Raw genomic sequence first — 27,359 nt, forward strand, 5'->3', positions numbered from 1 at the left:
CCTGTCTTTGAAGAACTCCTCAACTCCTCACTTTATGTGACAGGTACCAAACAGGGTGCTGAGCCTGTCCTCTACCCCCACCAGCCAGCAGTACCTGACACAGGACCCACAACTTGGGCTCTGCTCTCTCCCCAGCAGAGTTCCCAACAGAAATGGCCCCAGGTCCAGGAGAGTGCACAGTCACAGCCTCAAGCCTACCCTGGAGGGTGCTCATTACCCCAGCCCCTTACCGTCCCAGCCCCAGCTCCAAGGGTCCCCTGGGAGGAGGCATGCCAGGAACTGTCCTGCTGCAGACCTGACCTTGCCAGTCTGTGGGAGGGGAAGGGCATGTGGAGAATGCAGGGCTTGGAAGTAAGAGGCATGCCCTGGAGGGGACCAGTGTGGCTGAGGGTGACCCAGACACCCTCGAGCCACCCCCCACCCAGGCTCCCAGGGAGCATTTCCTGAACTGAAAAGTACAGTGCACACGTCGAAGCTAGTTAAAGACCAGGAGCAGCCTGACAACTCCGGCCACCGTCTTCCTCAGCCTTCCCTGGGCTGTAGCCCACCGTGATCCGTGTCCTCTGAGGCTTCTCACCCTCCTGACCCAGGCCCCAGCCAGAGCACAGCTCCTCTGTCCTCCAGCAACTTCTGGGTTGCTATTGGAGCCCATCAGGGCCTGAGGCCTGTGGGTTGGAAGCCCCAATGAGGAGAGTCCCCCATAATCTGCAAGTAGGACAGTGCCTTCCCAGACCCCCCAAATGCCCTCCAAGAGGTTCTTTCTCCTCTGAACAGCTGTGTGTTGGACCCATCCTCAACTCAGCCACTCAGGCAGTGTACTGTCTGGACCCTGCAGGAGCTGGTCTCCTTGCTGTCTGTGCCTCTGGACCCCTGCAGGCTGTGGGTGGGCACTGGCCTCACGCTGGGCTGACTTTCCCTAGGCTCTGCCTCCACCTCCCAGGCCCTGTGGGCCCAAGCACAGGCAGCAGGGCCTCCAGTCTTCCAAGTTTCAGGTGCTTTCCAGGGCCTGCCTCCCTCAGCAGACATCTGCCTGTCCCTGCAGGGAGAGCGGCGCGGGTCACTGGCCTTCATCCGCTCCCCAAGCACCGACAACATGGTGAACGTAGACTTCAGCACACCGCGCCCATCCACCGTGGAGGCCTCTGTGTCCTACCTCCTGTACGTGTGCTGCTGCCCTGGCCTGCAGCTGGGTGGGGTCTTCCCTGGATCACTCCTCCTCCAGGCCTGGGGAAATCATAAATGGGCCAGTGGGAGGTTTGGGGGCCTGGACTGGGATGGGAAAGCAAACCTACTTCACTATGAAACTGGCAAGAGCACTGAAATGACGTGCCAGGGGCAGAGGGCACTTAGGGGCTAAGACCTGGTCTGTTTTCCCCTGGCTACCATGTGCCTGTCCCGGCCCAGGGGAAAATAGACCAGGTCTGTCAGGATTTTGTGTCTGCTGCCCCGGGCAGCTTATAGCCAGTTCTAACTGAAGATGGCCGGGACAGGGGTCCCAGCACCAGGGAAAGGCAGCGGGCAGGCTGGCTCCAGGGCCCCACAGCTGGGTTTTTCAGGGGATTCCAGGGGTCTGCCTTTAAAAGAGGCTGGGAAGGCCTTGTGGGAGTCAGTCTGACTGGAGTCCCAGGGAGAAGAGAGCAGGACAGGTGCCTGGATGTGCAGACCTGGGCAGGAGTGCACGGGAGCAGCTCCTCCTGGGGCTCTTGCAGGAGGGAGAATGTCAGCGCCGTGCGCCTGGACATGCAGTCCCTGGAGCAGAGACGGAGGAGCATCCGAGACACGGAGGACATGGTCACCCACCACACGCTGCAGCAGTACCTGTACAAGCCCCGGCAGGAGGTGGGCAGGGGTGGCTCACCAGACCCTCCCAGCTTCTGGAGGCGGGGGTCCACCGGGATCCCTTCCCCTGCCCTCCCGGCACTGGCGGAGCCCTGGAGTCCCGGGGTAGTCCTGGGGTAGCGTCCTCCCTGTCCCCAGGCAGAGTGGTGGGGAGGGCCAGGCAGGAGTTCCGCTCTGACCCGCTCAGCCGGACCGCCCGCTTCCCCCCAGTACAAGCATCTCTACAGTCGGCACAAGCTAACTCCAAACGAGAGCGAGAAACAGGACAAGGAGATCTTCCACAGAACGATGCGAAAACGCCTGGAGTCCTTCAAGTCGGCTAAGCTGGGCATCAACCAGAACAAGAAGGCGGCCAAGCTGTACAAGAGGGAGCGCGCGCAGAAGCGGGTGAGGGGCGGGGCCGGCGTGGGCGGGGCCGAGCCAGTGGGCGGGGCCGGCGTGGGCGGGGCCGAGCTAGTGGGCGGGGCCGGCGGGAGCGGCAGGACCCGCAGCGGGTGAGGGCGTCTGGGGGTCATGGATCTTGGGATGAAGGTCAGTCGCCGGGGCCGGGTCAGTGGGCGCAGCAGCACCGAATGGCCCGTGGACGGAGACCCTCGGAACCTCCTCGGAGGGAGACCGTCCTGGCAGGCTTGGGCCTGAACACGGGATGCGAACGTAAGGCCTTGTGCTTGTCCACAGAGGAACAGCAGCATCCCCAATGGGAAGCTGCCCATGGAGAGCCCAGTGCACAACTTCACCATCAAGGAGAAAGGTATGGCTGCTCCGCTGTGCCTGCCTGTCACAGGATGTGTGCCTGGGCTGTCTCCCGAGATCCTGCCCCGTTGCCCCCCCTCCCCTGGCGCTTCACCCCCACTGCAACCCTAGCAGTCCCCTGGGCTGCGAGGCTGCTGCCAGGCCTGGCACTCCTTCCCTCTCCTCCCGAGACCATCAGACCCGGGCCCCCTCCCTCCCTGCTGCCAACCGGGCGGTTCCAGCCCCTCTCCAATGAAATTTTCAGAAGTCCAGGTAGGGTTGGGGTCATGAAAGGGGGCAACAGAGATGGTTCTTCCTTGGCACAGAGACCTGGCCACTGGGATGTCCAGCCATCCCTGAGCCTCAATGACAACCCACAGGGGACACAGGCCACCTTCACCCTCTTCTTGTCCCCTGCCCCATAGATTTGGAGCTTTCAGACCCTGAGGAGGCCCCTGACTATGAAGCAGAGGAGACCAGTGGGGGCATCGAATTCCTGGCCAGCGTCACAAAGGATACTGCCTCTGACTCCCAAGCAGGTGAGAGAGGGACTAAGGTGGGGTGAAGTGAGTTCTGTCAGTGGAGGAGGAACCCCTGCCTTGGGAGGCTTGGCTGCTCCTGGAGGCCCAGGCACAGGCTCCCAGAAAGGCCCCTCTATCCAAAGGACCCTCCCCAGGGCAGAAGGCAGGCTCACCTGCTTATAGTGTGTGGGTTTATAGTGTGCAGGGAAGGCCTGGTGTGAGAGCTGCAGGCTAAAAGGACTGACCTTCCAGGTGACCTTGCAGGTGGCTGCTACAGGACAAGCTGGCGGCTGCACCAGGCAGTGCCTTGCCCCTGCTGCCGATGGGGGTGCTCCTGGGAGGCTGATCAGCTGCTGCCCTTTTTCCTAGGAATTGACAACCCTGTGTTCTCCCCCGATGAGGACCTGGACCCGAGCATCCTGGCCAGGGTGCCGCCCTGGCTGTCCCCTGGCGAGACTGTGGTACCCTCCCAGAGGGCCCGAGTACAGATCCCCCACTCTCCTGGCAACTTCCGGCGCCTGACACCCTTACGCCTCAGCAACAAGTCAGTGGACTCCTTCCTGCTGGCTGATGGCACTGAGGAACGGCCCCACGCTGCCCTCCCTGAGTCCACACACATGTAACTGGCACCCTGGCTCCTAACACCCTCTCTGTTCTCAGCTGTTTCCTCCAAGTCTCTCTCCTGGACCTGCACTTTCACAAGCTCTCTCCTGCAGTTTTCTTCCTTCTCTAGAGCCTGTCCCTACGGGAGTCTGACTTACGGCACATTTCTTAGGAGATGCTGATGAACAATACTCATCTGATCCTCTGCTTCTCCAGCTAAGATTTAGGGATCCAGAGGGTGTGAGGATTGACTGGATTTATGTTGTCATGCTGTCTTGTGAGAATTTGCTTTTAGATTGTCAGTTGGATCATAAGCTGTATCTGCATGATCAGCCCTGAATCTCACTCCTGAGCTGACCAGGCCTGTGTATGAAGGAGATGTCCATTTTGATCCAAAGGCCCATGGCCTGGGGAAGCGTCCAGCTGCCAGCTCATCCAGGAGAGAGGCAGTGGGCCTCTCCCACCTCCGACAGAGGAGTGCAGGGGCAGGGTTTAGGAGGGAACCCTATGAGGGCTGACCAGCAGCTAGGGGGTTCTGCCCACCGTCTGGCTAACAGCAGCCTTGTGGGCCTTATCTTGCAGGAGGTGGGGTGCCCTTGATGCTGGGTGGGGAGCAAGGTGCCTGATGAACAGATACGCAAAGAGCCCTCTCCCTGTTGCCCATTACTGTCTGCAGTGAACAGGGTGATACCCACCCTGGGCAGTGTCTTGAGGTATTCCAACTTTCCTTGGGGTGCCTGACAGGCAGGTAGAACTGTTACTGTGGGTGGGTCTGGCCCAGACCAGGTTTCAGCTCCCTGCCAAACAAAGAGGATGTGTTTTCTCTGGTGGACACTTGCAGAGGGTTTTACCAGTCTACCTGATACCTCTGCAAGAGTTTTGTCCCACACCCTACTGCTGGGGTTCCTCCAGTGGGCCCTGCTTCAGGAATGGGTTTTGGACTCATGCAATAAGTGGGCTTCCACTGAGACTAGAAACAGGCATAGCAGTGATGATCCCACCTGCTGTCCCTCCCCTGCTCCTTGCTTTTGCCTCTGAACCTTCTGCTTCCCCCCCCCCCCAGTGTCATCCTGGAATCCCATTTGTCCTTAGAGCAAGGTACTCAGAGAAGCTTCTGGCCAAGTTTCCTGAGCAGAGCAGCTGCAGGGGGTGGGCATGATGCTAGATGTCCCTCTGTAGAAGGGGAACCTATCAAGGGCATGGCCTCAAATTGTCACAGAACATTCCAAGTGGTGCAGCCATCCTGGCCCAGGGATGCTTATTGGTGGCTAGTATCCCCTAACCCCCTGCTTACTTTTTAGGGGACAGCATACAGTGAATGGGGGGGGGTGTGCTACCCTCTGCACCTTCTTTTGAACAAGCCCTGGGGTGGCACCTCAGGAACAGAAAAGTCAAGGGGAAAGGAACATTGGGCAGAAGGCATGACTATCTGGGCCAGGGGCCATGGGTGCCCAGTAGCAGCTTATGCCTCCTTGTCCTCTGCAGGTGACACTGGCTCCGACACGCCGCTGATAGGACACTCATCTCCGCGACGGGGGTCGCCCGCCACTGCCCAGCAGCCCCAGTTGCCGGCGCGGCACCCGCGGCCGCGCACTGCAAGCCCCGCGCCGCCCGAGAACACGGAGTCGGTGGCCGCAGCGCTATCCGCCCGCGAGCCAGGGGCGGGTCCCACGCAGGGGGCGGGGCCGGAGCGCAGGGCGTTGCCCAGCGCGCACGCGCGGTCAGCGGCAGCGCGCCGGGTGCACAGCCGGCGCTCGTTCCAGCGGCCCCGCACACGCCGCCGCCCTGCGTTGCTCAAGCTCGCATCGCTGCAGCCTCCTGGCCCCGCCGAGTTGCCGCCACACGTGCTTGAGCAGGAGGAGACGCCGCTGTAACCAAGACCGCCGCCCCGGCCTCCCCGAGGGTGGCCTGGCCCCCAGGGTCTCCCCGCCCTGCCAACCTGGCGCCCCGAGGCGCCTACACCCACCTCGCCCAGGTGCAGACCTGGCCTCCAGTCGGGAGGTCTGGCAGGTGCTCCATTTGGGGCTGCTGCCCGCTTGCCGCTTCCAGCCCAGCGGCACTTCTATGTTGATCTTTCGTTGTCACCGTGACTCAGGGACAAGAAAGGCCTCAGAGGCCTGTGACCATCTTTATCACGCCAGGCCACTAGGTCATGAACAAAAGGAGATTTGCCCAAGTGATAGGCCCTGACCAGTTCCGCCCGCCTCCGCCCCCAGCTGGTTCTCACCACCCTCAGTGATCTCCCAGTCCCAGAGTGGGGGCCCAAGCCCCTCTGACCCCTTCATATCCATTTGCCAGGTCTCCAAACTTCCCGGTGGCCACGTGGCCTGTAGATGCAATCCCAGGAATATCTTTGTTCGCTTTTGTGTTTGGGCTCCTCCAGTCCAGCCTTTGTCCTGTCCTCCCCCACTGAAGCTCCCTTAGGACTGTCCTGTCCCATCAGAAAGATCTCTGACTTGAGCTTTTCCTTCTTTTGCTGGGGTGGCTGCAGATGGCCTGGCTGGGCTGGGGCATAGAGGGGGCCTCACAGGCACCCTTTGTTCAGAATCAGAGCTAGTTGTGCCCACTTGACACAGTGGCAGAAGAGCACTCAGGGCCATGGGTGGCTCCAAGGAGGGCTTGGTTGGACATCCTGTGCCTGTCCTGGACTCCTTCCATCTCTGTTCCTGGTGTGGTGAGAGGAATGCTGCTTCCATTCCACAGAACCTGAGCGGGGCCTGTGTTTCCTTCTGCCCCACCCCCCCTTCAGGCTGCAGTGCAGGTCTCACTTGAGGAAGACCAGAGGGACTAAAGTGGACTCAGCCAAAACCCACCCCTGAAGCTTTCCTGAAACCACTCGGCTTTCTGCTCAGGAAAACTAAAAGCCCATGTCTCAGGATAGAAGTGGACATTCACGAGTCCAGGAGGTCAGCAGCAGTGTGCACTGTCACTGCACATCAGGTCTTTTCTTAGGCAGGAAAACATACCATTTCCTATTGACAGCTTTACTGTTTGGAGAAACAGATGAAGACCATGCCAGTTTGTTCAAGCCTCCATGGCTTCTCCTCGAGCAGCTTTCTGTGATGGAAACATCAGCTCATCACTTAACCCTAGCCCCTTCTCAGTGGTCGGGGCAAGTGTCTGGCTTGCAGCCATCTTTATCCACTCTGAGGCCAAGTTCTGCCAGGGCATAGCATAGCTGGCCCAGCAGTGATCCCACAGACAGCACTGTTGGTGCTTGTTGGGGGCAAACTGGGCCACCCAAGGGTTCTCTGAGAAAAGCCCATCAGCACCCACTATACCCCTGCAGCCAAGCCCCCTGCGCCTGCCCTCTGATGAAGCTGCCTTAACACCCCTGGACTGCTGGGCATGGGGACTGATCTCCATGGCAGAGTCAGAAGCCAAGCCAGACCAGCAGCTCAGATGGCACCCCGCGGCCGTGCACTGGACCAACACCAAAGCCAGCAGCCAGGGTGTGAGCCTGCCCGACACCTCCTTGACACTCCATCTACCAAGGTCCACCATGTTGCTCGGCTTGTGTGATCAGCACAGCGGGACACAATCATGATGGAGCCAGACTCCAGGCAAGAAGGGGTTGCTACCAGAAGCTCACCATGTGTGCTCAGATGCCCCCATGCTGTGACCGGCACTGTGGCTGCAAATCAGATAGAAATCCTGCCATTCCTCTCCACTGTTTTAAAGCAGAAGGCAAAGTCCTGTGGATGTATTTCCTTAGGAAAACTGTTGTTATAACATTATTTATTTAACAAAGAACTTCTATTTTGTGGTACTATGAAGTACAAAAATTTAGGAAATTTCTTTTTCTTACCTGCATTTTATTGAAAATTTTGTTATGGTGTTCAATATTCTGTATATTACTGATCTTGTTAAAGAGTTTTGTCAAAACTGGAAGTGTATTTTCTGAGTGGTGAAAACTGTATGTCAATGTTGTGAATGTAATCAAACTTTTGTGTACCTCTGATCACAGGATGATGTGCCTTAAAACACCCCTCCTACTGTGCCAAACAGGGAGCCTGTCACCAACACCATGCAATAACCAACTGCTTGACCAATTCTATTAAAATCATTTCAAGGCATTTTGGGTGCAAACTCTGTTTATAAATGAGGACTTAAGGAGCAGATGTTCTGCATGAACACCAACATGATCTATGTGTGGTGTTTCCACCCTGCTGTGAAGCACCCCTGGCTGGAGGGAGCATGTTGTATGGCACAGCTGTGAAGTGGTCCAAGGTACTGGGCAGAGTGAGCGCTGGGCACTAGCATCCCCCTTCAGAGGATGCCTGTCAGATTCTCTCAGATGCCAAAGAGGGGTCTGTATCTGGGCAGTGACTGGGCCATGGGCAGCTGAAACAGCATCCACTGGGCCTGAGTGGGAGGAGGTGGCACCTGAGGCACCAGAGTGGCTGGGCACAGGCTGAGATGCCAGGAATATCAGCCTTCAGAGCCTGGTGGCCAACAAGGTCCTTGCAGGTTGAGATGAGGATGGTACAGAGGCAGGGGTATGGGTGCACCTGCCACATTTGTAGGTGGAGCCTCCAGCATGTCAGATATAAGATCTAGGTGTCAGACGCACTTTTAAATTTTATTAATAAAAATTGCATAGCAGAGTCCACAGACACTGATTATAAGAGACGTGTAAGTGGTAAATTCACAGCCACCTCAAAGATATAATAGTGAATGTGAGTGAACCAGAACCACAGACTGGGGGCTCCCAGGTCACTCCTGCAGGCCTGGAGGCAGTGCAGCAGAAGGGGCGGGGGGAGTCCTCTCTGGGCTCTTCCTGGCTCCAGTGGCTGCAAGAGGCCTCTGCCCTTCCCCCTATCCCCATCAGGTACCACCGTTTCCACTTACACTAAGATACTATGACAGGCCTTGACTTCTCTTTGGGGGGGTTATAACTCTGCCTATCACAATGAGGAAGAGGTGTGAGCAGAGGTGGCCATTTCTCTAGTTTCCCCTTGGCTTGGGGTATGGGCAGCTGGGCTGCGGTGCCCCAGGTATGTGCCTGGATGTTCGTCCATTCTTTTGAACAGAGGGGGCCTTGCCCACCAGCCTCTTCCTGACAGATTTTGGGGTGTGCAGGTTACAGGAAGCAGCTGGAATGTGCACTGTACAGACATGAAAGGAGGATGGGAATGTGAGAGGCTCTGGTCTCATGAGCAACATAGGAATACGTCCTTGGCTTCTGCCCACCGATATGACCTAGAATCAAGGAATTCTGCTGCTGTGGAATTCCCTCACTAACGGAGGACCCCTGCCTGGGTGGAGTATGATCCCAAGATGAGTGGGCATGCTGTAGGAGCCTCCCAAGCTCCCTCCGGGTGCCTTTCCCCAGCTGGCACTCAGAAGCCAGACTCCTGGGCAGGAAGCAGACACTGGCCTTTGGTGGGGCGGCTGGGCTCTTGGCTGAGTGCTGCCTGTCCAGGCCTGTATGCGGGCATTCTCCACCGAGTGGCCAGGAGAGGGCTGGCCCCAGTGTCAGGATGAATACTGCCCACCCAGAAGGATGTGGGTGGTCTGGTGCCACCCATGGCTTCCGGCAGACCCCAGCCAGCATCCCACCTCCAAAAATCACACTGTCCTGCTGTTGGAAAAACTGCTCACACCTTGTGTCTGCAGGCAGAGCTAGGAGTCAAATGCTTAGCCTTCAGGGGTCCTGAAGAGCAACAGTAGCAGGGACAGCGGGTGCCATGTGGGCACACTGCTGTTCTGAACATGCACCTGGACACCCACGGCAGCCTGGGTTCAGGACTCTCAGTGGGATAGGAGTGTCCTTCATTCCTGTAAGGGCGTGAAGAGGCTCACATATGCTGAGACTTCACCAGCATAGGACACACCCTTGAAGGCATGCAGGCAGGCACTCAAGGGCACAGGCTTGCTGAATGCAGCCAGGAAGGCCGTATCTTCCATAACCCTCCATGTTCAGTTATCGGATTCCACTTAGGTTTTGATTCTTTCAAACAAACAAGGCCTGCGAATTTCCCACATCTTGTTAGAATGGAATAAAAGCGGAATACAGCTCTGCCTTTGTGAGAGAGGAACAGCACTCTCCCATGCAAGGCCCACAGTCCCCTCCAGAGGTGAGATGCCCACAGCCCAGCCTCCCAGGCTCTGTGATGAGGGTGGGTGACCGCTCCATGTGAAGGGCTGGTGGCAACGCTGCTGTGCTGAGCAGTGGGCAGCTGGCTCTCAGACAATGGCACAGGGACAGCAAGGACACAAGGCTTGCCATCCTTTCAAGTAACGTTGAAGATGAACATGCAGAGGGTGCTGCCAGCAGAGGTGAGGCTGTAGAGGGGCAGCTATGCAGGGAAAAAGAATTTTAGGGACTCTGCACCAAGAATAAGTGACTCACGGACCCAGAGATGTATTCCAGACACTGATTTTCATACATGCCTTTATCAAAACCAGCACTCAGGACATGCTCATCCCACATGACTGGCTCACCTGACCTGGTAGCATGCCCATGCGGGCTCTGACCACTGGGCAGGCTAACTGGGACCAGCAGCTGATTTTTCCTATGTACAGGACTGAGGAACCAGTCAATCACCTTCAGGAAGGCCAGGGTAAAACCTTTCCACGTGGGGACAATGAGGGATGCCCACCACACCTTCCCACACAGGTAGACCAGACCCCGGGAGAACCAGGGGACACCCACCACACCTTCCCACCACAAGCCACAAGAGGGTCTCATTGGCAGAAGAGTCCTCACAGAGCATGTTCCTGGGGTAGAACACCCACAACAAAATCACGCCCCAGCACTTCACATCATGTGCATCCGGGCACCAGAGCAGACAAGTACATGTCACCTTGACCACCAAACGTGGCCTGGAGTAGGATTTGTTTTAATGTGTGTGAGGGTAAAGAGGTGAAGCCACAGTGACGTGCACAGGCCAGGACAATGCAGCTACTTGAGGAGCTTGGCCACATTCAGACTCGGCACGGTGATCTCCCTGAAGATGGGCACGTAGCTGGGGTTTGCCTGTGCAGGGCCCTGTTCCAGCGTCTCAATTATGGTCTGCTTCATGTCCCGGCTGGCATCTCCTCGAACGGCCAGCAGTGCACCAATGTGGTCGTCTCTGTGGGTTGGACAGGGGTCAGTCTGTCCCACTCTGTCCTCCCTTGTCCCCCACATAGTTGTCTCTAGGGGTCAGCCTGTACCTGCTCCACCCCCCCTTGCTCCCACAGGGCAGTTGCTCAGGCCCCAGACAAAGGGCAGCGTTTCCTTCTCAGAGAAACTGAGTCTCAGCTGGTGGTAGTCTCTCCAACCACAGGTGCCAAAGGCTGCATCTGTAACTGGTGGCTTAAAACTGCTAACTAGGGGGACCCCAGGGGGTTCTTGCTGCAACAGAGCTGCGGCAGTGAGAGGAGGGGCCTCAATGGAGTCAGCTGTACTTGGCTTCAAGGTGGAAGGTCCTCCCCCTCCTCCGCCTGAGGCTGGGGACCAACAAGATCACGTGTGCAGGAAAAGTGTCTGGGCCATGTATGGCAGGTGGGCTTTCTTTCTTAGATCCCCAAAGCACCACAGGACGGCTATAACCTAGCCCTTTTGGGCTACGCACATGACCCCAGCCTTCCCTACCCCACAATCCTCTGAAGCGTCCAGCTGGAACATTTTCCACAGCCTCTGCCCCACAGCATCAGGGATGGGCCACACAGGAATATGTGGGCCTCGGCTTAGGCAAGGGGCATTAGGCAGAGGACACACTGGTGCCCTGGCCACCTCCCTCAGGCACCCAGTTGGACAAGTATGTGTTCCTCCTCTTCCCAGTGACACTGGGCAAGGCAGCCGCTCCCCAGCTCAAACAGGAAGGTGCACAGCTATTACCTGATGTCTGGATATTTGCTGACCAGGGTCGAGACTTCCAGGTAGAGCAGGGAAGGGTCCGTCAACTTAATAACCTCAGCCACAGCAACGATGGTGTCACAGTGACCATCCACATCTTCACCAAACCCCTGGAAAACAGCAGCAGGGTGAAGGCAGCCCTTGGCTGCAGGAACAGAGGCTGGCCTGACACCTCCCACCCCCTCTCCTGGCCAACACCTTGCTCTTTCTGTGAACACCTCAAGGTTCATTCCAAAGGGGAGCTGAGCTTGTGTGACTACTTGGCTTGCTCATGCAGCTGGGGAGCCTGGGGTGAGGAGTGCATGGTCACATCCTGGGCTGCAGACCAGGTGGCAACCAGCATAGTATAGAACAGGTCACAGGCAAGGGCAGAGGATGGGAAGGGAGCATTGTACCATCGAGTCACGGCTGCTAGGAAGCCAACAGTGGCCTCTGTGCTAATGTGTCTCTCAACCACGAAGCCAGGTGGGCTGTGTCCCACCGTCCCTAGGGAGGAAGAACTGCCTTCCTGCTAATGCAACTGGTTCCTACCTACTGGCCTAAAATGGCTTGGGGCTGGAAACTGAAAGCCAGACAGAGAAGGACCAGAACCTATGCATGGCACCTGCCATGAGCTCGACAGACTTCCTGGGACACTCACTGAAGCCAGCTTCCGGAACAGGAAGCGGAGCTGCTCGGCCTCCCTGACCATCTTCTCAGCGCCCTCCTTGCGCTCCTCGGCACTCCGGAATGAGATGCGCTTCTGCATGACAGCCCGCAGGTACTCCACTACCACACGTCGATGCGCCTCGGCCGTCATCCTCTGAGAGAAAAACGGTCAGCTGCAGGCTGCTGCTCTGGCAGACTCGTCGTGCTCCTTAAACCTGGGTGACATGGGACCAGGCTGCAGCCCATTCTTCCTATTTCCATCAAGATTGCTGGCAATATTTTGCTGGCAACTCAGCCAGTTTAGATCCACAATGCCCTGAGGCTCCCAACAGCACACAGCAAGCAATGGCCAGCACAGGCCACCTGCAGCACTGGCACACATGGGTGGGGAGGGCACCCACCACACAGATCCATCCTTGAAAGCAGGCAGAAACATGTGCCCGGGCAGGAACTCACTTCCCACACCGTCTGACTCATAGCCAGAGACGAATAGTCTCTGCAGGAACAAGTTCAAGCAGGCTCAAGAGGCTAGGCCAGCTCAGCACTGCTGACCTCAGCCCTCCCCAGATTCCCTGGACATGACCCCTCCTTGAGGCCCACAGCACTCTTGGGGGTTACAGAACATGAATGCTCCCTGGGCTGATAGCAATCTTGGGGCTGCAAGTATCTCACCCCCTAAATGAGCATGGGCTCAGCAGGGGCAAGGCCTGGGTATAGGCCAGAAGGATTTGTAGGACCCTGTGTGGACCACACATGCAGCACTTGTCCCATGGTCAGTGCTGGTCCCAGCAATGCTACATCTGAACAATGACAGGGACTTCCCAGAAAAGAAGAGCCCTGGGACACATGGCACAGCTACCTGGGGGTCCCAGGAAGGATACAAATGAATAAAGGAAAACTTAGGGCATCACAGGGAGGAGAGGGCTGGAAGCCCAACACAGGTGGTCAGGCTCATCAGAGAGACAGTGCCTGCCACAGGTGACAAGGCCTGGAGAGAGGCATCAGTGGTCACCCTCAGCTGTACAACCCCTATGGCAATACTGTCAGCCATGGCAGGGGGCAGTGTGCCCAGGAGAGCACCAGCCTCCCTGGAGGACAGCCCCTTCCCTCAGGCCCCAGGGCTCCAAGAGCCCTGCAGATGCATGCACCACTGGCTGAGGATGTCAGAGAGGGTGCCAAACACCCACTGACAGAATACCGACAAATGTTGAAAAAGAACAAAAGCATGTGGGCAAAAAGATTTAAAACCAACCAGATTAGTCTGAAAAGTAACTGTGGCTTATAGAAATTAATGTAAGCTTGACAGGCAGGAGAACTCTGTTGAAAGCCCGGTTTGTGGCCAACACACAGCATGTTTACGTATATATGTGCAACAACACACACAACATGCACATGAATGTGTACACAGCACACAAAATATACAAGTGTACAATTCACATATAAAACTACCTATGCATGCATGCATACACAAAACACATGCAATATAACATGCTCAACATGCACACATGCAATACACACAATACATATGCCACCATAAGCATACACATAAAACACTTGTGTAAACAAACACACATGCCTCCACGTCCTACACATAGCACACATGCATTGCGCATGAATAAGTACACAGGTGTGTATACATATGTGCAATACATACGTGTATGACACACATACCACATACAGGAATGGCAAATGTGCACCTGCACTTGTAATTAGCATACGCACATACACCCACACACAGCCTCTCTGGAGTCCCTCCCTCCCCCGGCCAGGAGACTGCAGCTCTCTCTTTCCACTTGGGCTGTATCCCTTTCTGAAAACAGTGTTGTGCCCCATGGTGTACAGGTGACTCTCACCCACAGCAGGGCACCGAGCATGAGGGCTCCGAGTCCAGAAGGTCCCATCCTCATCATGAGGCTCACTGTGGGTGTCGGAGGCCGAGATCAAGGGTGTGTAGGCTCTACCCATAAGCTGTTGGAGTGGCACTTGAGTCCTGGTGTCCCTGCTGTTGTTGAGGACTGGCCTCATCAGAACTGTCTCATGTCCCTGCTTTGGCTGAGAAAAAAGCTGTGGAGCCTGGAGCTGTCTTTTGCCCATTGCAAACACATACTGGCCTTCGATGCTCTTAACAACAGGCACAGAGATGAGGTGTGGACACAAGGGCCTCGCCAACTTCTAGCAGATCTCCCAACAGCCAACAAGGACGGCCAAGTTAGCTTGGTCAGTTTGAAGCACATAGTCTCCCTGTTCAAATCACTTCTGGGGCTTGTTTGGTTCTAGGAACTGAACCTGGGGCATTTTACCACCAAGCTACATTCCTAGTCCTTTCTCACTGGTTTTGAGAGGGAGTCTTCCTAAGTTGCTGAGACCACCTTGGAACTAGTGATCCTCTTGCCTCAGGCTCTGAGTTGTGGGGATTATAGGCATTGCCACTGCACCTGGCTGTAAGGACCACTCTTAATGACAAAGAGCCAGAAGATTTTCCTTTAAAATCAGGAAGTGGACAAGGAAAAGGCATAAAAGACCACTGTGCATACACTATGCCGCCTCCCTCCCCAGATGTAACCAGACTTGAGATAAGCCCTCCCACATCCTTACCTTTTTGTAAGGCTTTTTGATTTTGGCAAAATCGTTAAAATAGTCTTCCACAGTGACACAGATGATGTCCACAGCGTTCGACCCCAACAGCCACTTCTTTGTCATTAGTTCATTCAGATGTTGCTGAAAAGCAGAGACAGGTCACAGAAATCCTAGCCCACAAAATGCCTGGGGTCATGTGATTTGGGAGGGTTTTATCTTTTGATTACAGCAGCAATACATGGTCAGGTAAAATATCTACTTCTGTGTAATCTGCACACCTGTACTTAAAAACAGGAGTCTATGTTACACAACCTTGTGATATCATGGAACCACATGTGAGAGGCACAAGTACCTGCACGCACACTGCATTTTAGGGTACACACACTTGTTGTGTGGACACTGACCCTATCATGTACCCACCCAAGTCTCTGCTGATGAACATCTGCAATTACAAATAACACTACAACAAATGCACAATTTACACATCCAATTTCTTGAGTAGAACTCCTCACTCAAATGTATGCAAATCAAACAGCCCTCCAAGGACTACCAATCCGGCCCTCAGCTGTGCCTCCCTGGCGGTCAGGACTGGGCACTGCTTCACACTGAGGACCCTCATGCCTTTGTATCATTTGTGTCCTTTGTTTATTTTTATGTCTCTTTTTGACATTTTAAAATTGTCTCAGAGGTAAACCCCTCCTCCTTTTTAAAGTATGGCCCAGGGCTGCCGGGGCATGCCTCCTCAGCCCTGGATGCCTGCCAGTGCCTTTCCACTGCTGTACAACCTCGGGTAATACTCCCTTCCCAGCAGGACCTGTAATGCCCAGCTTCACTTTTAGCAGGCACAGGGGTTTCTGCCAGTGCCTCCCAGGAACACCGGGCCATGCCTGTGCTATGCCTTTCACGGCAAAATTCACTCTGTAAGTTTTGCTGGCGCACGTCACTCTTCACCCCAGAGCCAGGCTGTGCACATGCTCTCACTGTGCTTTGGGGATGGTCTCTTCACACTTGCTCTCTCTTAACTCACATGCAGCTTGATGCCTCAACTTTAGTGGGAGTCTCCACAGATGTGCCTAAGACGGACCCCATGTCATCCAAAGTAAGCAGGAGCCCCGGAAGCCCCTCACTCTGGTTTAATGCAGACATCGGGGTATAGCTCAGGTCCTGTACAGCACCCACACTGGGCAGGAGGTAGTATGTTCCAAAGGGCAGAATGGAGACCCTTGTGACCTGCCCAGGAATGCAGGGAGGAGCCAGAACCCCCACGCCTGGGGCAGCACAGAGGCCTTCTACCCAGCCCAGGAAGCAGGAACCAGGCCCACCTCCAGGTCCAAGAAGACTTCTTCCAGCAGGCTGCCACAGCCTTCCTTGGCAATGGTGTCTAGAATCCCATCCATGCTTGGCTGGCTCAGACACACACTCTCCTCTGCTTCACCCTTTAAATACTTCCTTTTCAGGCTGACAATGGACTCTCTGCAACGAAGAGGTTTGGGTTCAGGGATGTAGCCATGTGTGCTCACTCTCCTCCCTGTTCCACACACCGCTTACTTGAAGGTCTGGCAGTTGTTGATGATGGCGATCATGTACTGGACATAGCAGTGTGGGTGCTGCCGGTTCTTCAGGTGCTCCTCCTTGTACAGCTGGGCTTCATCCTTATATCTGGGAACCGCACGACAGTATTAGTAAAGGTTCCCTACAGCTGCTTCCAGGACCATGCTGACCTCACGCCCAACAGCACCAAGATGGGTCTTGGGTGGTCATATGAATGAAAAAAGTTGTCTGCTTCAAGTGAATATTAAAAAACAATTTTATGTCAGGTTTTGTGATCTGGTTCAGGTCCTGATCATGAAGATGTTGTGAAATACATGATTATAAGTAATCAGAAAAACATCAAGTGCTAGGTAAAATGTCCCTTTTCAAAGTGCTACCTTAATTTAAAAATCAAATTAAAAAAGAACTTCAAACTGGGCAAGGTGGCACAGGCCTGTAATCCCACTGAGTTGACTCAGGAAGCTAAAACAGGAGGAATCGCAAGGTCAAGGCCAGCTTGGGCACCTGTGAGACTGTGTCTCAAAATATAAGGACTGGGGCATAGCTCAGCGGTTGAGCACCTGGATTCAATCCTTGGCACCACGAACAATAACAAGAAAAAACTTAAGATTTTGAAATGTCAAGAACTGAGACACCACAGGCTTCACCATAAGAGGTAAGCATCTGCTTGCTCTGCCCTTCTGTCCACATGTGACTCCAGAACCAACCAGATGAAATTGGTCAGGGGAAATTCCTCTTCCCAGAAGACCCCACAATTGAACTGGTGCTTCAGCCATGGCCCCATGGGTCCATGATGGGAAGCTGGTCCATAGCCCCATGGGTGCACAATTGGGGAGCTAGACTGTACCCTCGTGGGTGCATGGACAGATGTGAGTCCACTAAACTATAACATGGGGTGCACATAACAGTAATAAAGAGGGAACCAAGTCAAGTCTCTGAAGCTGACTCCTGGTCCAAGTGCAAACAGCAGCGCAGGAACGAGGCTGATGAACCCACAGACAGATGTTATGGGATTGTGATCTGTCTGTCTCTTCCACAGGCCAGTGCCTAAAGGGCAGCCCTAGTGTCCCAGAGACCTAAGAATCCCAAAGACCATATGCCATGCAGACTGCTAGCCCAGCCACTGAGATAAGAGGAAGCGCCAACACTGTCAGCTGAGCCCTTCTATATGTGAGCTGGTGACATATATGGTTACAGCTGAAAATACAGGACACGACCAGCTGCAATGTTTGGGCAACAGAGAGAAAGATGAAGGAAAAGGGGAGAGGGGGAAGATGGGGGGAGGGCTGGGGAAGAGGAACAGATCAGGTGGAGTGGTGTGGAAGGAACAGCTTTTTGAGCCAGGATAATGGTACACACAGACTCAATGCCATCCCTTCTTCTGTCTAGGTTTAAAGATCTTCATCGAGAACAATTCAGAGGAAGAGGCACACTAAGATCACTTTGAGTCCCATCTGCTGAGGGCTGGTAACACCAATGTTTAGGGGAGACACTCACCCGGACTCTGCCAGCACAACTGGCTACAGTGCTCATCAGGTCCAGGATCCCAAGGGAACGGTGTGGTCCATTCCAAGGAACATTAGGAGAAAACCTGCAATGCTTTTTTGCCTTTTTTTTTTTTAATTAAAAAAATTTTTTAGCCATTGATGGACCTTTATTTTATTTATTTATATGTGGTGCTGAGAGTCCAATCCAGTGCCTCACACATGCTAGGCAAGTGCTCTATCACAGAGCCACAACCACACCCCACATTTTTGCATTTCTCAGTAAAATAGAAAATGGCTTATGGGAATCTTGAGGCTTAAGTTAATTTTAACAACAGCATATTACAATCAATGCATTTTTGCTTTTAAATTTTAAAAATACAGTTTATAAGAATTAGCATACTGGCAGAAATACATACCTACTCAGGAAAGAATTCATTTGCTGAAGACACAAAACTAGTACTTTTGTTTTCAAATCTTCACTTATCTGAGCAGCAACTTGAAGATTCTGTTCAAACATCTAAAAATTGGAGAACTTGTGAATTCTAGTAACAATCTCATAGGAGTATGATGTACACAGTCCCCATTTATAAAACCCATCTGCTAGGATAGTCCAAATTAGAGAACCACTAGGAAAATAAAGTTACTTAAACAAACAACTTTCTTTTAGGCACCAAGCCAAGTTGGGACCTGCGGATTGGTTTCTATGGAGGAATGCAAGTTCTCCCACTGCATCTACTAGGATGTGAAGAGGGCTGACAGGGAGTGGGGCCAGGAGGTCAAGAGACTGGGCCATGTGGATCCCAGGTGCTGGGCTGGAAGTCAGTGTCCTAGCTCTCACATTGCAGCTCAAAGTGATTCATGCTCACCCACTTTTAAGGGTGTTGGAATGAAGGTTTCTTAAGAATCAGGAGGTGGCCATGCTGGAGCTAGGAGAGCTGGGCTCTGAGAGACGGAGAAGTGCAAGGTGCCCAGAGTGCGCGCAAGGCTCTGGTCATGATCCATGTGCCAGAATGTCAGTTTCCAAAAGAAAGGCAAGGTAGAACCCCAACCACCACCCCATCACTAGGCAACACCATCCTCCCAGGCACAATTCCAGCCCACTCTTGCCTTGAGAGGAGAGGAGGAACTAGAAGACACAGCTTGGGGGCCGGGCATCAGAAAGTGAGTTAATGGTAAGGACACAGGTGAGTCTAACACCAAGCACTCTGACTCATGAACAGGAAAGCATCTTTATTGCTGTAGGCCTCCTCCAAACTCCCCAGATTAAATTCAATCATGTGGCACTTGAAGACAAATCCTGGATATTTAAACAAGCAAACTCAGAACGGGAGAGCTACATACAACTAACACAAAATTAGGTCCAGTTCAAACCCCAAAAGCCTTCACAGGAAAACCTAGGTACCATGGGCAAGACTACTTGGCAGGTCAGATCCTGGATCCTAACTCCAGAGACGGACATTAAGGGTTCTCAACACTTTACTAAGCTCTGCCTCCACTGGTGAGACCCACAACCCTTCTAGCCACCCAAGAAACAGTCTATGGAGCCTATGGCTTGTACCTGGAAGACAATGGCAGGAAGTGTTGTCTGGTAGTACCCATCTTGGTCAGCCTCAGGCTCTGTCTCTTTGCTCCAGTCTTTTCTGTCTGTTTCTAGTGCTTTCCGCAGCCAGGCAATGATGTTGGACTAGAGGTTTGGCATCATGAAGAGAAGGGAAGGTTGGAGTGGGTAGTTATGTCCAAGGATCCCCTGCAGCCATGTGTAGCTATTGCATAGGCTATATGCAGCACATCAGGAAACCCCTGCTTCCACGCAGAGGCCCCCAAAGATCCCTCTCCAGTGGCCCTAGTGGTAGGGTGTGCAGTAGCCACACCAGTGTCTGTGGGTAGACCAAAACCCTCGTTGCAAGTACAGAGGGAGAATGGACCAGGGACCTCATGGATGAGCACTGTGCTGGAAGACAAGGCCAGACTTGTCAGAAGACCAGAGACAGGCAGGCAGGCACGTGGTCAAGCTCAAATCACTTAAATCCAACACAGCAACCAGGCCAGCTCAGGATACAGCAGAAGACTCTCTGCCCCAGGGAACCTCCATGAGACTCAGCACAGCTTTGTGTTGCCCAGGCACATCCTGACGTCCCATCTTACTGAGACTGGCCAATGGTCATGAAGCTGCAGTCAGACCCGTTCTTTGGACCCCAACTGCTACCCCAGCCAGGAATCAGCACTAAGAACCTGGCAGCACCACTACAGCCATCTGGACATGGAAGTCTGACTGGGATGGCATGGGCTGCTCCCGCAGAAGAGGCTCCTGTGTCCACAGGACAGGCACCCCAGACAGGCACAGTCACAGGCCATGAAAGGCTACCCTTCTCTTCCCAAGTTCACAGGTGGCCACCAAGACAGTTTCTAGGAATGCAGGCCAGACTTTACTCACAGTGAGCGTTGACATGTATGTGTCGAGCAGCTCAGAGACCACGTTCGGAGAAAGTAACGGCTCCAGAGAGTGTACATCCACTTCTGGGGCCAGCTCCATGTTCCCCATCATCTCCACACTATAGTAAGAACCGCAAGTGACAGATGAATAAGGGACACAGAAAACATTCTCAAGTGAGTGTGTGTCTGGTTCCCATGGAAATACGCGCTCGCCCTAAAGACCTTCACGTGGCCAAGGTCCACAACTTGGGGGAAAAAGCAGAGGGCCTTGTGGAGACTGTAGGCAAGGAGTTCAGGGACGCAGGGTCCCTCCATGATGTCATCTCACTGGTTGTGTTGGCCATGTAAGTCACCTGACCCTGACCTCATCCCACTGTGCCAGCTGCAGTTGTATCAAGGCTCAGAGTATGAAAAAGCCCTTGGAAGGTGAGATCCTCTGCTCCCTTCACTGTATCTCAGGATCTGAGAGCAGGACTAGCCAAGTGGGCTGCTGATGGTCACATTCATTCTGTAAGAAGACAACGAGCAAGAACTGCAACCTGAGAGCACGAGCACAGAAGCCCCCAGAGTTAGAGTCACTAATGTCTGCAGGAGGGCGCAGTCCAGGGCATGGGACACTTGGCACTTCTGACAAAACAAGCCAGCAAGAGAGAAAAGCTACAGCTGGCCATGCAGAATACATGGAGACAAGCCACGTCCCAGGGAGGCTTTCTAAGGGGACACTTACTACTTGTTCATGTGCAGGGGTCTTACAAGTCAAGGTCTGAGTGCTCAGAAAATTCACAGGCCCTGGTGCCATGTTCTCCAGGTGTTCAGAACAGTGCTGAGCAGTTACTAACCCTAGTCCACTCTCTACACAAGTTCAGGATCTCTCGGGTGAGAACGTGCTTTGTGAGGTTCTACAAGAACTGACACTTTTTCAGCTGAGGGGTTTTTGCACCAAGACCCCTGCTGCAGCACACAAGTGTGTTCAGCATGACTTCTCCAGGACAGTCCGATGGGACACATGTGGCCAGGTTGGAGAACACTCCCAAGGACAGGAGATGCTTCAGTGTGTTAGGGAGAAACAAAGACAAGACACAAAACTGAGTAAGCCCCCTAAGTGCACCTTTCAGTGGCGAGAGGTAAGGAGGGCCTGACCCCAGCTGTGATGACTGCTGCTTACCTGCTGGCCATGCAAAGGGGCACACTACTCCCTCTGCACCTCAGTGTCCTCACGTACCATGGAAGGGGATCACAACACCCCCTGCCTCATGGGCTGCTGGAGCACACAGTGCATTGAGGCCAAGACTATGCTGGGTAAAGGACAGAGAATGGGTGACTATGACACATCATGGCTATGGTGGGGACCAGAGGAGGAAGGAGGTGCAGGACTACTCGGTGAAGCTGACAGACACTGATTCCCAGGGGTGGCTGATATTTTTCTCACACCTCTGTGCTGAAGGGCACAGACTACCACAAGCAGCTACCAGGGAACCATGGCACACATGAGAATAAGCTTCGCTGATAAACAGGAAGGTTTCCTTAATTCTTCTCCAGCAGCAACCACAAGGGCAAAAGTCAAGCCACATATCCCAGCACATTACTAAATGCTGCTTCTGTCCATGAAGCCATGCAAAGTCACAGAGCATTACCCTTGGCTCCCCAATCTCCAAGGACTCAGACCACCCCCACCACTGCTTGCAGATGCCATCTCACACCATTCTGCACACCACCTGGCTTGCGTTCCCTCATGTGCACAACAAAGTCCCACGCTGAAAAGTAAAAGGAGTGCCCATTTTTCTAGAACTGTACATGCCTATAGCCAGCTATCTGTTTATTTATTCAGAGACAGGTCTCCCTTGTTGCCCAGGCTGGTCTTGAAGTCCTGGGCTCAGGTGATCCTTCAGTGCTGGCATGACAGGCATGTACCACTGTGGCTAACTTATGACTGCCAATTTTTAGGTTAACTGCTACACTGTATGGGTGAGAAGAAACAAAAATCTGGTGGTCTCCTCACCTGCCCAGTGATTGCAGATCATAGGGTCACATGCTCCCACCTGAAAAGCTAGGCAGCAGCAACCTGCCAGTGGGTGCCACAGGGAGGAAGCATGTCCAGACACAGTGGGTACAGAAAACCAAGTGCATGCTGGGGTGCTCACATGGAACCCAGACACCCAAAGACAGGACATTCAGACCACAGCCAGCAGGCTCCAGGCCAAGCCTCTCTGGGTAGGCCAGGGGGCCCTTTACAAGCCTTTAGATAGCGAGGACACCAAGCCTCACCCAGGAAACCACCCAGGAGACCTACAGGTGTCTCCACACATTCTCACACCGGTTTCTAGGCAAAAGAACGCATCAGGCTCTACCTGGTGTAGGTGTTTAAGACCCACGTCAGGAGGCTCACAATCTCGCTGGCCTCGAGGTCCTCTGACGCCAGCTCCTGCATCCTTGTGCTCAGGGCCTGGTGGTACATTCTCAGGAGGTTTTTAAAGATCTCATAGTGGGGAGGGAAGCACTGCACCATCAGGTTCTTGGCGACCAAAAGGTCATCCAGGACATACTTCCTTATGATCTCCAGGTGGCGCACGAGCCACATCTTGTCCGACTCCCTGGTGTCTGCCTGTGTGCCCTCGATTCTAGTTGTCACAGTCCTGTCCAAGATGGAGAACATCTTCTCTTTCCAATTTTTGGGCCTCCCAGGAGGAACAAAGCCAGTTTGCTTTTTTCGGTCAAGTATACGTCTGTCAATTTTTTCTTCCCTTTCGATGATCCTGACCACAGAGACCAGCAAGGTGGGGTCCCGGCGGACAGTAACCAGTGACCTCTGCAGCACCATCCACAGCTGCTTGGCCAGCTCATCAGAGAGACCCTGTGTGCTGCTGAAGTAGCCATGGATGAGGGTCATGTCTCGTGTGTTTCCGCTGTCCATGCGGTACTGCTCGCACATGAGCCCGTCTCGGGAGCACTCCAGGTCCATCAGCTTTCGGTGGGCCTGTAGCAGCGCCCCCTGCTCAATCAGGTCCTGGGTCTCCCTCACGATCTCAGGCACTAGGGAAAAGGTACAAGTTGGTCCCTTAAAAACATACAAGGCTGTGTGCAGAATTCTGTGAGACAGCAGGGCAAAGAGCCTCAGGTCTCTGTCGCCCCACCTAGAATCTGACCTAACTGTTTTGAACACCAGAATCTGCTAAAGGCCAGTAACTCCCAGAGGAGGCCTGGATGGTAGATTGGGTTATTTTCGGCCAATCTCAGCTCTTAGCACAGCAATGCTGCCCACACTCCACCCACTGTGTGGCAGTTGGCTGGGCATGTGCCTAGAAGCAACTTGAGCCCCTCTCAAGAGCCAGGGTGGGCAAAGCACTATCTTCCAAATATGGGGACTGTGTGCTCTAAGTGCTGAAGGGACTCCTGATCACCAGGGAATAGGCACAAAGGGTGCAACGTGCTACAGAACTCCTCCTGCTGAAGAGTTTCGGGTGGGAAGGTGGGAACCCCCATCTTCCAGCAGTTCCAGGGGTGGAAAGGGCCAGTACTATCCCTTCATCTGCTTGTCCTCTACTTTTGGAATCCAGACTTTCAAGAACACTAACACTTAAAAGCAAACTGCCTAAAGAGACATCTGAAGTCACTGTGCTGACAGGCAAAGGCTCAGGTGTCTCAGCAACCCAGGCAGAGAGCCTGCACCAAACCAAGCACAAGAACCAGCAGAACCGGTTGAAAGGAGCATTTAACTGAAGGATTACCACACACCTTAGATTTAATAAAAACTCAAGACAAAAGTTGACAAAAGAAAGGAAGGCCGTCACATATCCACAGAAGGTTCCACAGAGACTGTAAAACTGCATAACAATTATGCACTTATGCAATTCTGCATTTACTAACAAACCATCAAAATGTATGAAGCAAACACTAACAGAACCAAAGAGAGAAACAGGTCTTCTGTGGCAGCATCTGGAGACTTCAGTACCTCCTCTCAGTAATGGACGGAACAAGCAGACAAAAGTAGGAAACAGAGAAGGAACATGAGCACAACAGAGAGCGCATGCTCTCTCCCCCAGCATACATGGACCCTCCCCAATCAGACCATATTCATGTCTGACAGTAATTCTCAAGACTGTAAAGACAGATCCATGGAGTGGGCTGTGGAAAGGTGCCTTCGTGAGCCTTCTGGCGGTTACCATCCCGCCACCTGCCACTCACCTGAGAAGATATTCTTGAGGTTCTCCACAGCTGCAGCCAGCTGGCTGTGCTGCGCTACAGCATCCTTCACATCCTTGAGACTCTCGACTGTGTTGATGCTCTGCCTCCAGTCCTTGCTGACATCAGCCAGCGACTGCTGGATGTCTTTGACATCAGTCAGTGCATTGTGGAGCTGGCTCAGGCCTGTGCGCACCCCATCCAACTGTGACTGGATCGCAGCCTGCAGGGAGACACCATGGAGTAAGCAAGGCCAGGGATGGCCACCATGCTGCTTCTTGATGGACAGACCTTCTTCAGGAGTGTCAAATTCAAGGAGCCAGAACAGCCACTGCCAGAGAAAGGATTAAAACTGACAGGGACCCAACTCACAGGACCACTTTTTTCACTGCTCTCTAGGAACACAGCATTTACAAACAATTCACAGCATGCTTGCCAGCCCCTCGGCCTGTAATGCTGTGTGCCACCGGAGGCAGGCAGGCTCATGGCCGTTATCAAATGCATCTTTAAAAGGACACAGCCCATTTTCTCCCTGGACATTTCCATTTCTTGACAGGGCTTATCAAGGCAGAGAACATTCTCAAGATTTCTTCATTGTTGGGAGGGGGGGCATCCAGCCAGACCAGATTCAGCTGGAGGACAGCGACCTTGTGACACTGACTGCACAGGTGAGACTCAGATCCACACTGTGAGGCAGCCCCAATGCCAGCCATAAGGTAAAGGGCATGGAAAACAGATGCAGGGGGACAGGAGGTGAGGAAAAGACCAGGCTGCATCAGCCATGGTAGGAGCAGCTGTCATCTAGGAGTGTCAATTACATTTGGCCACAATGATCACTTGAGGGTTCCAAGTCACTACTGAGTATCACCAGTTAATCCCACAAGTTTCTAGAACAGATAAAAATTCAGGCTAAAAATGTAGCAAGTCCAAACTACTTTCTAAATTAGTACAAAACTACTGTCTCAATTAGTGAGCAGAATATGTGGGGTGCTTTGATGATGCAGCTACCACATCAAGCCTACTGCTCCCTGGGCAAGTGTACAGTTCTCAAGGGAGAACACTAAATGCCAGGTCAGTGCTAGGATGAACTTTCCTCAAAGTCACTCTCAAAAATCCCAAAAAACATTCTGCTGCAAGTCAACTGCAGAAGGTCATAGTCTTAACATTTTATAATTACACTAAATGTTTATTTTAATAAAACCTTGCCTTCACAGAGCAATTAACTTGAAAGCCCATCCAAATCAGAAAACAGCTTGAAAAGGGATGACTCCTTCCCTGTCTCTCATTTTTTCTTTTCTGTGGTGCTAGGGATGGAACCCAGAGCCTCATGCCTGTCAGGTAAGTGCTCCACCACTAAGCTACATTCCCAGCATCCCCCCTATTTTTTAGACAACCTGCAATGCTGCCCAGGCCGGCCTCAAGCTCCTGGGTTCAAGTCATCCTCTGGCCTCAACTTCCTGCCTTCTGGGACCACAGTGCCACCACCACATCAAGCTCATGGTCACTTTCATGCCTACCTATTTTCCACAGAATGGCTGTGGGTCCACTATACTAAGCGTTAAAATGATTTAAACAAAACTCTCTTTACTGATACTCTTCAAGAGAGCTTTAAATAAACAAGCAGTTGTCACTTTCCAGGTAATGCTTAAAAAGCTAAATGGACTCTTTCAGGTAGGCACCAAGGTTGCTCCCGTGGTGCCAGCAACATTCCAGTTCTCTTTGAGAATCGACTGCTTTGGCAATACACTGTTGGAAAGAGCTGCTCAGTCCAGCTCTGCCTCCTCTTCCATCACAACCTAATTTGGTGAAATCACCATGATGTCAAATAAGGACCAGAAACTCAAGACACATGGCCCAGTCATGCCTGAGTGAAGTCTCCTACCTTCAGTCTGGCCTCCACAGAGGCCTTCTTGCGAGCCTCCCTCCTGCGATACTGCTCAACTTTGTCCAGCTGGTCTGGGCGCTGGAGCATCCCAGCCACCCTCTGGACCGCTGTGGCGACAGCCTCCCTGTCTGTCTCCTTCATGGTCAACGAGTAGACATCCAAAGGAACCTGTGTGCAAGACAGGTGAGTGTGTGAGAAGAAGGAAGTGCTGGCCCAAAAGTACCCACCACAGCAGTGACCACAGTGGAGCCACAGGAAAGTGTTTGAGGGAACGTTCAATCCAGGAAACCGGAAAGTGGAATTGGAGTCACGAACTCCTTAACAAGAACACAAACCTTTGGAACTGAAGTGTGGGGAAACTTCACCTTCAGGGAGAAACGGGGCCCCTCACGGCGACAAGACGGGGACACACAGGGGATGTCTGCACCAGGGCCCAAGCCCACTCACCCAGCCAGACGTCATCTCCCAGGCACCTCTCTCCCCGGCTCGGGGCCAACTTCTCATTTCTGGAGCCCTCGCCCACACCCTGTCCACGCTGTAGGCGGCTGCGTCAGGCCCTGGTGAGGAAAGGGACTCAGGCTGACAGCTCGCGTCCCCGCAGCACAAGTCTCCGGCTCAGCCGCGGGCAGACTGTCTCCACGCGCGGCTCCTAACGAGCACGTGGCAACCGGGGCTCAACCGCCTCCACCGACGGGCGTGCCCGCGGCTGCCGGCTGCAGGGCTCCCACTGTGGGCAGGCAGAGCCCTGCCCCGCCCGGGGACGGGCGCCCACGGAGAGCCGCCCACCTTCCCAGCTGCCGGCCGGCCCCGGTGGCCGCGGACGCCTGGGACCGAGCAAGGCCGAGCGAGCGGCGGGATCCCTCGCTAGGAACCCGGGTCGCGCGATCCGCCCCGCCCCGCCTCACCTGGACTGCGCCGCCGCCGCCTCTGGGGCGACCGGAAGTGGACGGGGAGCAGGAACTTCCGCTTCCGGCGACAGGCCGGGGGCGGGGCCCGGGCCACCGGGAGGGCGCGGGGGTTGAGCCGGCGGGGACCATGGGACCCTACCGGTGGGACCT

General features: G+C 53.9%; 2 protein-coding genes across 8 annotated transcripts in view; one reads left to right on the plus strand and one right to left on the minus strand.

Annotated features, from left to right (window-relative positions):
* Slc9a3 (solute carrier family 9 member A3) overlaps positions 1–7,771 on the plus strand; it is a 39,536-nt gene extending 31,765 nt beyond the window's left edge. For 3 of the 5 annotated variants that reach the window (XM_078018677.1, XM_078018666.1, XM_078018685.1), the window contains exons 11-17: positions 1,043–1,158; positions 1,710–1,839; positions 2,050–2,226; positions 2,518–2,590; positions 2,997–3,110; positions 3,462–3,711; positions 5,181–7,771. In XM_078018677.1, coding sequence (XP_077874803.1) covers positions 1,043–1,158; positions 1,710–1,839; positions 2,050–2,226; positions 2,518–2,590; positions 2,997–3,110; positions 3,462–3,711; positions 5,181–5,184 — 864 coding nt within the window. In that variant the 3' untranslated portion in view covers positions 5,185–7,771. Of the gene's footprint in view, positions 1–1,042; positions 1,159–1,709; positions 1,840–2,049; positions 2,227–2,517; positions 2,591–2,996; positions 3,111–3,461; positions 3,716–5,180 lie in introns of those variants that run through there. The other 2 variants (XM_078018672.1, XM_078018679.1) reach the window with 2 other exon arrangements.
* A 2,307-nt stretch (positions 7,772–10,078) lies between these two features.
* On the minus strand, positions 10,079–27,354 carry Exoc3 (exocyst complex component 3). 3 transcript variants are annotated; one of them, XM_005340737.5, is made up of 14 exons: positions 27,207–27,341; positions 26,749–26,858; positions 26,299–26,469; positions 24,420–24,639; positions 22,586–23,267; positions 20,239–20,356; positions 19,363–19,488; positions 18,221–18,321; positions 16,315–16,425; positions 16,089–16,239; positions 14,785–14,907; positions 12,182–12,343; positions 11,524–11,651; positions 10,079–10,774 (listed from the first exon to the last, which is right to left on the minus strand). In XM_005340737.5, exons 2-14 carry the CDS (start codon positions 26,803–26,805, stop codon positions 10,603–10,605), a joined length of 2,322 nt encoding a protein of 773 aa, XP_005340794.1. In that variant the 5' UTR covers positions 26,806–26,858; positions 27,207–27,341; the 3' UTR covers positions 10,079–10,602. The 3 variants fall into 3 exon arrangements, with proteins under 3 accessions (XP_005340794.1, XP_077874818.1, XP_077874838.1); XM_078018692.1 differs by lacking the exon at positions 26,749–26,858 and having other exon boundaries at positions 27,207–27,346; XM_078018712.1 differs by lacking the exons at positions 10,079–10,774; positions 11,524–11,651; positions 26,749–26,858 and having other exon boundaries at positions 12,267–12,404; positions 27,207–27,354.
* Positions 27,355–27,359: the final 5 nt, after the last annotated feature.

Source organism: Ictidomys tridecemlineatus, chromosome 1 (genome assembly GCF_052094955.1).
Source record: "Ictidomys tridecemlineatus isolate mIctTri1 chromosome 1, mIctTri1.hap1, whole genome shotgun sequence".
Taxonomy (NCBI): Eukaryota; Metazoa; Chordata; class Mammalia; order Rodentia; family Sciuridae; genus Ictidomys; species Ictidomys tridecemlineatus.